The sequence below is a fragment of the Sesamum indicum genome, linkage group LG11 (assembly GCF_000512975.1).
Source record: "Sesamum indicum cultivar Zhongzhi No. 13 linkage group LG11, S_indicum_v1.0, whole genome shotgun sequence".
NCBI classification, from domain to species: Eukaryota; Viridiplantae; Streptophyta; class Magnoliopsida; order Lamiales; family Pedaliaceae; genus Sesamum; species Sesamum indicum.
Window position 1 is genome coordinate 9,926,138 of NC_026155.1, and position 10,784 is coordinate 9,936,921.

The 10,784-nt window shown below is 35.1% G+C and overlaps 1 protein-coding gene across 4 annotated transcripts; it reads right to left on the reverse strand.

Moving 5' to 3' along the window:
- Positions 2,467-9,782, reverse strand: LOC105173845 (TORTIFOLIA1-like protein 2). Of its 4 annotated transcripts, XM_011095727.2 has the most exons (9): positions 9,727-9,773; positions 9,559-9,610; positions 8,371-9,108; positions 7,787-7,981; positions 7,604-7,706; positions 6,086-6,747; positions 4,894-5,586; positions 3,265-3,430; positions 2,467-2,697 (listed from the first exon to the last, which is right to left on the reverse strand). In XM_011095727.2, the coding sequence occupies exons 3-9, from the start codon at positions 9,022-9,024 to the stop codon at positions 2,681-2,683; spliced, it is 2,490 nt and encodes an 829-aa protein (XP_011094029.1). In that variant the 5' UTR covers positions 9,025-9,108; positions 9,559-9,610; positions 9,727-9,773; the 3' UTR covers positions 2,467-2,680. The 4 variants fall into 4 exon arrangements, with proteins under 4 accessions (XP_011094029.1, XP_011094033.1, XP_011094028.1 ...); XM_011095731.2 differs by lacking the exon at positions 9,559-9,610 and having other exon boundaries at positions 9,727-9,782; XM_011095726.2 differs by lacking the exon at positions 9,727-9,773 and having other exon boundaries at positions 9,429-9,559.

The following is a 10,784-nucleotide window of genomic DNA, read 5'->3' on the forward strand; positions in this document are numbered from 1 at the left end:
TCTGTCCTGTCCTGTTATTGCTATTCGTTTCAATAAATACTCTTTCATATCATGTAAACAAAAATGAGAATACACATCTATGCAAGCACATAAAAATATTACAAAGGACATAAATAAACCATAAGGACCCACAATACCCGTAATGAGCATAAAAATTTGCGAAACTATGGTGACATCCTACATGAGAAAAAGGTTGTGAAGATAGAAATGAAGACTTAGAAATTAAAGGAGAATAAAAAATTAAACAAGACGCAGATGTCATTCGTTGACGTAGAAGATAAAAGCAACACATCACTTCTTTTATGTTCAAAATGAAAATAAAACATGTTTTACCGTGATACACACACGCACACACACACCCCGCACGCACACCCCACACGCACACACACACACACACGCACACACATACACACACACACACACCCCACACTCACACACACACCCCACACGCACACACCCACACACACTACACACACACACAGAGAGAGAGAGAGAGTTTTGGTTTTCATTTAGGTTTAGGGTTTTTTCTTTATTTTTTAAATTAAACACTCGGAGGTGGAAGAGGCTTTTCGCGGTCCCGTCCTTATTTCATTGAAAATAAAACACAATCAGGATTACAACATAAACGCAACAAAACATGAAAGGAAGAGTACTACTTCTTTACATTATGACACGACATCAAGTTTTTTTGTTTCTACCATCTTTTCTTGGTTTGATTCGTCTTAATTCTTGGCCCGCACGAGACACTCCTCTGTTTAATCACTCGGATTTTCTCCTCCGTATTACTGACCATGTACTCCGGTATCTCGTCAATGCAGAATTGATTTCTAGGCAGTCTGGCTGGAGAAGCCAACTCTTGTAACAGCTGCTCTGCCGAGTCTAAATCAGCGGGGTTGCAATTGGTCGAGCAAATCGGGTCACAAATCTTCAACGCCATGGCACTACTGACCAAACTCTCCCCCTCATCTGAATTCTATTCGAGAAGTATGTAGCGTTTGCCACATGTATCCAATTTTCCTCAGCCACTTTATTTTCCAATTTCCCTCAACCACTTTATTTTCCAAATTCTCCTCACCTATTTTATCATCATCACAGGTAATGTTAGCGACATTAACAGAAACAATATTATCATGCACAGCCAGCCACGTGGTCCTTTACTTTACTCACCGCATTTTCAAATATAAAAATGGAATCAACTCTATATATATATATATAAACTTAATGAATTTAATATTATATTTGTTGTAAATCAGGGTGAGATTGATCCATTGCCTATGCATCGTGGAATTAAACTACTAATAAATTCACGAATGGAAGATGGTGACTTCCCCCAACAGGTAATTAATAATGCATAATAATAATCACATCATTTATTTTATTTTTTATGAACTTTGCATTCAGAATAATTTTTAAATAAATAAATTCGAACATATATAGTTTAACCTACAAATTTTATGTTTTGGATCTAAAAGCAGAATATTACACGAGTATTTATGAAGAATTGCACTCTCAACTATTCAGCCTAACGGAATATCTTTCTGATATGGATTTTAGCCCAATATTGTCGACATCTTCTCCAACCTTATAACTCAATTTGACGTGCAGTAATCTTCAAAAGCGACACATTCTTAAAGATAAAATTATTACAAATTACAGTAATCTGTATTAAATTTTATTCTGTCTTGATGTAAAATTGCTTTGCTTCTTGCTTGTATGATTATATGGCATAGCTAACTAATGTTACCACAATAAACATTTAGAATGTAAAACGAACTACCTTAAGTCGGAGATGATGGAAGAGAGTTTGATGGAAAATCTGATTTACATATAATTACAATCAATTTCGTAAGAAGGTAGTGTAATTATCCATAATTAAAAAAGACCTCTCATTAAATTAAAAATTGATATTTAGACCTTGTATTTCCTCTATCTTAACACCCCCTAACCCCCCCCCCCCCCAATCTTTAGGGTTCCATTAAAAAATAAATAGTAAACTATATTTTGCCATTTAAACTATATTCGTTTTTATATTTTATTGTCTATTTTTTTATATATATATCATTTCAATTTTGCAAAATTTTACACTTTATTATATATGATCATTTTTTTTGTTGATTTTATGTCGAAAAAACATCACATGCAATAAATATATAATATTTAAGGACAATGTAATGTGATGTTTTTCAAATTTGCACTGTATGTGATATTCTTTGTGTACAAAATCAACAAGAACACAGTCATTTATGGCCAAAGTACAAATTTCGTAAAATTGACATGGTAAGTTGATATTTTTTATTTATATATTGAATCAGCTGCTCATGTCTTATTCAATTCAAATCTAATGCTTCTATTTGACCCTACCACCTGGCTTCAGCTCCAATTACCTGGTTATGTGCAAAATGTCATCTTTTAACATTAGAAGCGAAGAGTTAAATCAAAACAAGATAAAGAGGAGATTAGAGAAGGAAAATCATGGTGGAGCTCTATTAAACTGATACAGTACTACTGGTTCACTTTTTTAACAAAATGGAGGTGATTCCATTTTAGCATCATGAGACAATTCTAGGCATCAAACCTGACATTTTTCATTTTTTTGGCCGTCGTCTATAGCCATAACTCATCAAACTTTCCTTGTAAGTAGATCAACAGCATCACATCTATGGCATGCTTTATAAGCAAGCTAGCAAGACCCATTTCCTGCACAAGAGGAGACAACTGAGATGTGGTCCTTCCCACCATTTCGTACAAAAGAGGCTCAAAAGAACAGTATTCTAAAACTAGAGTTAAAAGTATTAGCAATCAAAGCCATTTCACCGTTAGGGCTCCTCAAAAATTAACATACATTTAAGAGTCATTCTATTACAAGAATCAGGAAAACGTGGGTTGTCAAAGCAAGGGCATTGGTTCATATATATCCCAAAACTTGTAGCTGTCAACTAACAAGAAACACTTGTCCAAAGTACTATGTGTTAAATATAGACAATACTATCACTTTCTAGTGGTTCTTATAGTGTCAATAACGAGATGGCCATCTTCTTTGATTCTAAAATTTGATGGGAATTAATTAACAAAGTTGTTTAAGAACTTGGATATTTGAGGAAGCTTCAGAGGATATTGAATTTCAGCAGTACTAATTCCTGAGTCAGATGCAAGCCGTTACAGTAATCAATGTTACAACAATCCCTTGCTGTTTGAACTAAAAATATGCAAACGTTCCATCTAAGAGGTGCTAAAGATATGCAAATGTGAAAAAGGAAGTCTAACCCCAGAATTGGTGCAATGCTTTGCTAATTTCGATAAAGAATTTCCTTTCTGCGGGACCAAAAACATCAAATTTGGCAGCTCCCTGTATTGCATACAAAAGGTCTCGCTTTGCTTTTGTGGAGAGCACCACATAAGTTGGTCCATGGATGTTAATGAGATCCACAAGCTGAAGAAAAGAAAATACAATTAAATGATGCTTCAAGAAATCATGACAATCATTCATATGGAAAGAAGAATATAGCACATTGTAAACTGTAAACTTTTCCCCAGATGATTATTGTCACAAATGTCTTAATAGCTCACAATCAGAGAAATCTACCAACTGAATCCATGCCATTGTGTTTTGGATCTCAACTGGCTAGGTGAATTGGGAACATCTTAATATTAAGCATTAATTGCAAAGCTTAATAATAGTGCGGCATTAACTGATTATGTTGTGAAAGACTGCTGAAATAATACTGCTAGTTGGAAGGGCACACTACAAAAGATTGACTACAGAGAAAAGTCTGCCTTCTTACTGTCAAGATAAAAAGTTCAGGATTCGTCAAACATTGATTGCCTTCTTAACGAGTGAATCTAGAAATGTAGAAAGGATAGAACTTTTGACGAAATATGTGCACTCTGAACATAATACAAGACATCTAAGATGAAAAAGTTAAAACTCTTGGGAAAAGTTAAGATCCTTCTACCATGGCTTTTAAGTCTACATATGACTATGGTCGTATTGCTAGCCATAAGTATAAAATTATAAAAGCCAAACCTCAACTCTTCACAAGAAACAACCACGGAGATGTACGTGAAAACTTCACACTATCTAAATTAATTAGACCTTCTAATTTACATAATATCAACTAGTTAAATTTACTTATTTCTAGTCAACTCAAGCACAACCAAGAAAATACTGGAGATGAAGTCATGCATCTGTACAACGTAAACAGAATCACATGTGCTTACTGAGAAAGCACAAATTATGTTGCTTAATACGCACAAGATAACACAATTTCCTAAAATTTGCAAGATATGATGTGCCATGAATGCAAATTGAAAGTTTTCAACATGCAAACAACTGCTTCCAGAAAGATATGAAGCACACAATTAAATAATTCAAATGAACTGGTCATATTTTCTTGAAGACATAGTCACATCTGCAGTCAGTAGATACCTTGTCCCATTCAATATAACAATTAAATACTAAATATAAATATTCTTCATGCATGCCTATCGATAGAATTCGCAAAAGTTCTTTGTAGGACGATCAATACTTTTCTACAAATGTAAATGTTTTAGTGCAGGAAAATACAGACCCACTGAGAGGGGGAAAACATAACCAGTAAAGGTAGAAAAACTATGAAAACATAACCAGACGAGTTGGCTGCCCTATAGTTACTCAAAAAAAACCCATCAAATCCATGTGTATCAGTGTCCATACTTCCAATGTGCTTAGGCATCATCATGTATCTCATGAAAAGATACTGAGCTAATTTGAAACACGAAAGCGAAGGATAAAATTCATTACTAAATGTGCATTTCTTATGAAGTCAACATGAAATAATACAAAAAATTGACGAAAGAGTTCCGCCCCCCGTTTTTGTGCATGCCAAAAAGAAATTTGCAATAAAAATAACTTGCCTGCTGTAACCAAGGAACTACAGAATTCACAAATCTCTGCTCCAATAAGTAGGAAGCCAAAGTGCTTAGTAGGTCGCTTGCAGTCTTTTGTGATAAATTTTCCAGAACAGGGCCTGTTCTTTCCAGAAGCTCAAACAAATGAAGTTCATTCCTTGAACACAGAGCTTCAGCATATTCTGAATCCAGATCCCCATCGCAAAAATAATCATTCATAACTTTCAGTGGTCTACTCTTAGTGTCCAGTTTATTTACCCTTGCCTTAGTAGGAAGACCTGGATCACGTACGCCATTTTGCCTCATTAAATCTTCATGAATTTCTCGATAAAAGCTTGCCGAGGTTCCTCTCCCTAAAGAACTTTTGGTTGGCTTAAGTGTCGCATCAGTCCACATGTCTGAATTTTGTTTCCCAAAACTGTTAGATCTGCTCCTAGAAACTGTGTTCTCCCAAACTCCTGCATGTTTAGTTGGCAATAGTGGAGGTTGCTTGTTGCTATCCACAGATGGCCTTGGAGTGCATGTAGAAAGTCTAGGGGAAGAAATACTAGGAGTTCCCTTCAGAAGTTTGGTTGCCAGTACATCGGAATATCTACCTCCATGAACAAGTTCTTGTGCCATCTTACTAACCACTATTTCAAGATTTGAGACCTTCGACTGTACCATTGACACACTATCCGTTATGGAAGTTGTAAAGGCCTGAAATAGAAGTGCAGGAGTTTCTCAGTTGCTTATTACAAAAAATCTGGGAAAAGAATACTATCAAATTTCCATGAGTATTGTTTCTAATTTTACCACAGATGGGTAGAGGATTTACCCTGTGAAGGGGCGATGGAGGTGGGAGACAGTACAAAAGCACAGGGAAAAACCATATTGCATTTGCTCCTATGTTACAACATCCAAAAAATCTTGTTTTCTTTAACACATGCTTAAATAGAATAATCTCATCACTCTCATTACATTCATGCATAAGGTGCTTACATCTTGCTGCGAGTTCTGTTCTTGTTTAGGACTTACTAAGATTTTTCCCTATCTTTTGCATTATTTGCGTACTTATTTTGATTAAGACTACTGCATGCAACTTAAAGTCATGAAGGCATGGCACTGTTTGTTCAAATCTAAACCCTTTTTCCTGAAAGGTTTACAACAATGGAAAAGATCAAATGAATGAAGTGGTCAAGAAAACAAAAGCAGTTACCTTTAGCATATCCATCAAATTAGATTGCTTATTTTCAATCTCCAAAAGGTGCTTTCTGATTAACACTATCTCTTTTTCTGTTTGTGAACAACACACCGGCATAATCTGAGAAGTTGATTCTGTAACAGTCGAATCTAAGCTTCTACGGTCATGCACTTTTGCCAAGTATCTTCTCTCTTCAATGCTAACTTCATCAGCTGCAAACCGTTGACTGGTTCCAGTTGACTTCACCAAATTGGCATCGTCAAAAGCATCACAATGGTTCTTGACAACCTCAGATTTGATGCTTTCAGTAAAAAGATTAGAAACAGATGAGCATTCCTGTTTATCATCCACTTCTACATATTCGTATCCAATATTACTAATACTTTTGACGTCAGAATTTATTCTTTCACATCTCTTGGTAACAGAACTACCCTCAGATTCATCATTCTGATTCTCTGCTACTGAAATGTTACGATTCCTTGGAATTGCAATTTCTATTTGCCACTCATTTGTTCCAGATTGCAGAGATTTCTCAATATAAGTTCTTCCGGCTTTTCTAGAAGAGAGAGGAGCCCTTTTTTTAGCCAATTCATTATCAAATTTCATCGGTGTATTATCCTTCAATGTGGAGTCAATGGCACAGGTAACATCACCATAATCATCTCTGTAGGATGTTTCTGCAGGAGGTAAATAACTCTTGATAAACCACAAAAGCCTCTACTACCAAACACAATAACAACATGAAAAAGACAACAGGGTGATGTCTAACAACAGAATTTACAAAAATGCATGCCACTTTCATGAAATATTTATGCAAAAACTAGATTCTTAAATATATAAAGCTCATAAGGGCCACACTACGTTCCATCCACGTAATGACGTGGCAGTATACAGATCAGCATCATATGTAAATATACTGGTGGCCGTGCCTCCTCCTTTTCATTCCATGATTTCTGCTTCTTAGTTCATGACATTCCACATATACTTCTAGTTCACCTCATGAAATTTCACGATTATTATTGGAAGGAGTTAGATTCATTGCAGGTGACATAAAACTTGCTATAAATTATTGATCAAAAAAGTGTTGCTAAAAAATCCAAAGCGCCAATCAGAAAATGTAAGTAAAGGAAAGAAATGTGATTTAATCATAATGCGGTAAGAGCATCCCTTTCCAAGCCATGGTAGTATAATATGCTAATTAGTAATCTTTGCCAACAGCTAAACTCCAGAGATCACAAAAAACTCTTCAAAAATTTCACGAGTAATGCTAATTAGTAAGATTCTATATTAGTAACAATGAAATGTGTCACAGAAATTAGATAGTACTGGAAACTACTGGTGAACTCGATTTGATTCCATGCAAACAAATATTTGTTTCAACTACTTTACCCACCTTACTGATTGATGCTATTGGAATACTTAAGAGCATAGAGGAAAAATAGTAGACCATCGAGATAATGAATTATCTTTAGAGATGATCTATGCTTCTTGGCAGTTTCTAGCATACGACAGAACAGGCATTTATGAGGATACCTTTGACAGAGGATCCAGTTTCAGATGGTTCAGGTGTACCAGGGCCAGGAAGATTTTTCCAGAGCTGCAATGCCTGCAAAGCTACGTCTCTAACTGGCTTCACCTATTAGGGAAAATATTCCAAATCAAGCATTTACTAAATGAAGCTTCTGGATCAATGAGTTGCCAAATAAAATGCATAACCTTGTCGAACCGACATGATTCCAGACAGCGGATAGATGAGATGCGGTATGAGCCTAAGCATGCTGCACCACAAGAACCAATATCTCCTAATGCAGCACAGGCAGCTTTTCGCGTTACCCAGTCACTGTTCTTCAGCGATTCCTGAATGCTTGTCAGTGCAGCAGTTAGAGAACTATGCGACGGGGCACCACCAGCCTGAAACATTCAACAACAAGCTGTGTTTAATCACTTTCTGCTGCAGAGCACTGCTCATCGACATCAGTTTATATCAATTACTAAGATGGATTTTCACAATCAAGAGTTTCCGCTACGAGCTATTCATGGGTCAATCGTGCAATGTAATGTATAACATATAATAACTACAAGTTGAGGTAATATAGAAGCTTAAACACAACAAAAACATTATTATTAAGGTAAAGTTTTAGGTTTGACAAAATTCACGTCAAATGAATGTTCTTCTACCTGTTGTCTGATTATTGCTAATGATTACTTATTTACTCAAATTAGGAAAGAGAGTTATAACAAGTGAAGTTAAGGCAGAAGCAAAGCGAAAATGTGTGTTGGTCCGTTGGACAGAGACAGACCAGAATGATACTCCTATTCAACTCAATGACTGCAGGTTTTGCCATGAAATGAGGATTCTTCAGCAACTTAACAGTTCTTGCCAACATTTTCTGCATGACCGAAGCAGGAGGATCATGAATATTGTCAATGACCCGCGACAAACACAATGCTGAACCAGACTGCACATGCTTGTTCTGCTCTCCAAGGGCTTCGAAAAGCGGCCTCACTAGAATGACAAAGAGCCCGTCAGTTTCTACCCTACTGCTACTCAATTTGGAAGCCAAGATGCCAACTGTTTCTACACAAGCATCTCTTACAACAGAATCTGAGTCCTTTAGTCTCTTGACAATGCTAGCTACCATCTTTCCAAGATGAGGTCCAACAAGACCCTCATGGAAAGTTGCAAGTGTGCCCATCAAGCGAATGCATTCTTTGCGAACTGAACTTTTCTTCTCTGAATCTGTGTCTAATATGCAAGACAGAAACGGAGCAAACCCATCTGGCGTCAAGCATTCAATGGTTTTCTCAAGCTCTTCTACTCCAAGTTGGTAAGTATCCCTATCTGCAAGCTTGTTAAGTGCAAGGACTACACGCTGTTTCAGCTCAAAAACTGCTTGCTGATTACCCACCCTTGAAGGTGCCTTTCCTTTCAGCATATTAACATGTGTCTTCATTTTAATCAACCACAAGCTAAACTCCCATTTGGTCAAACTTTACTCCGGAATGAATTACTCATCTCCCACTTTTTACAACTGCCCCTTTAAATTCAAAAAATATGCGTTAATAAAACATCAAATTTATTACTAAATCATACTCATGACATTTTAATTTTCCAGAATCTTTAAGAAAACATAAAAATATTTAGACAAAAAATCAAGATAAGTTTTTCAGTATGAAGATTTCTTCAGCAACTTAAACCACATTGAGTACACAAGTTAGTGAGCATTAACAAGAAGCTGAACCTAGCTAGACACACACTCACACATAAACAAGAATGAAAAATAATTACACTTCATGATATACCAGAATAACCCCCAAATATGACACGATTTCAATCAAACCAAAGCAGGAAACTCACATATGAGTTAAACCTTCATCCTTTACAGCATCAAAACAATTTTAGTGATGCAGTAGAAAATCATGTGAAATAGAACTGGCAAGAAGCACTGCATCGAGATTGAAGAAGCAAAAGCAAATTACATACTTACATTACATGCAGTAGCAGTAAAATATCCTTATTAGTTAAATGCCAAAGCTATTCTGCCCACAGTATCAAATTCAAATTTCAAAAATATAATAATGAAAAGAAAATTCTAAAAGAACGAATCTCAGTAGAGAGAGAGAACAAAAGGAAGCGGAGTTCGAGAATATCTCACCCGTCCAGAGAAGAGGGCCAGTGTGCGTGTATGTGTGTGTGAGAGAGATAGAGAGTGAGAGAGAGAGAGAGAGAGAGAGAGAGAGAGAGAGAGAGAGATTTAAAATTTGTATTGACTATTGAGGAGCGTTGAGGCGAACTTGATGGGGTGTGTCTGTGTCTCTGTAGGTGTGTGTGTGTATGCGTGTGGGGGTCTTCTTCTCTTTCAAACACGCTTTTTAATGTACAAACTTCAATGCTCAGGTCATTTAATTATTGTATGTTTCAAATTTCAAAATTCCTAATCATTACAATATATCTTATATAATATATCTATAAATTAATGATCACAAAATTATTTGATTATAATAAATACATAATAAATCAATCACTATTATATATAATTTTTTATTAAATTTACTTTATTAATAATAATAATATTTTTAAATTTTGACTAATTAAAGAGTTTGTTTATTAAATGGAAACAACATTCGGAATGTTAACCATAATTTCTTAGATTATAAAAAATTTATGATACTTACACCACTTATCTGGAAATGATAGTATAATTATCCTTATATCTTAATAGAAGTTGTTGGAAGTCTATAGCAGCGACTTCTGTATTTCCTTTTTCTATTTTTTCTAGATTGGGATTTTCTATATATACATATTGGGATTGTAAGTATGGGTTCATCTATTTGTTTTTATTTGCAAACTCAAATGTTCTTTACTTTTAATATTCAAATATATGTATAATATATATATATATATATATTATCTTCATCAAAAATTATTTTATTTTAGGAATAATTACACTCTATATTTTTAGATTTGATGTAATCACACGTAAATCCTCTGTGATTTGAAAAGTTACATATAGTACTCCTGAAGTTTGCTTTCTTCTAACAAATAAGTCCCCTTATTAGTTAAAATTTACTAAATTTGATATTAACAAAAAAAAATGAATGAAATTGATATTACCATCTATTGACTTAATACTAATTTATTGCAAGTCAAATAATTTTTTTCGAACTAAACTACCCTTATAACGATGAAAAAATCCCTCTTCACATGCATTAA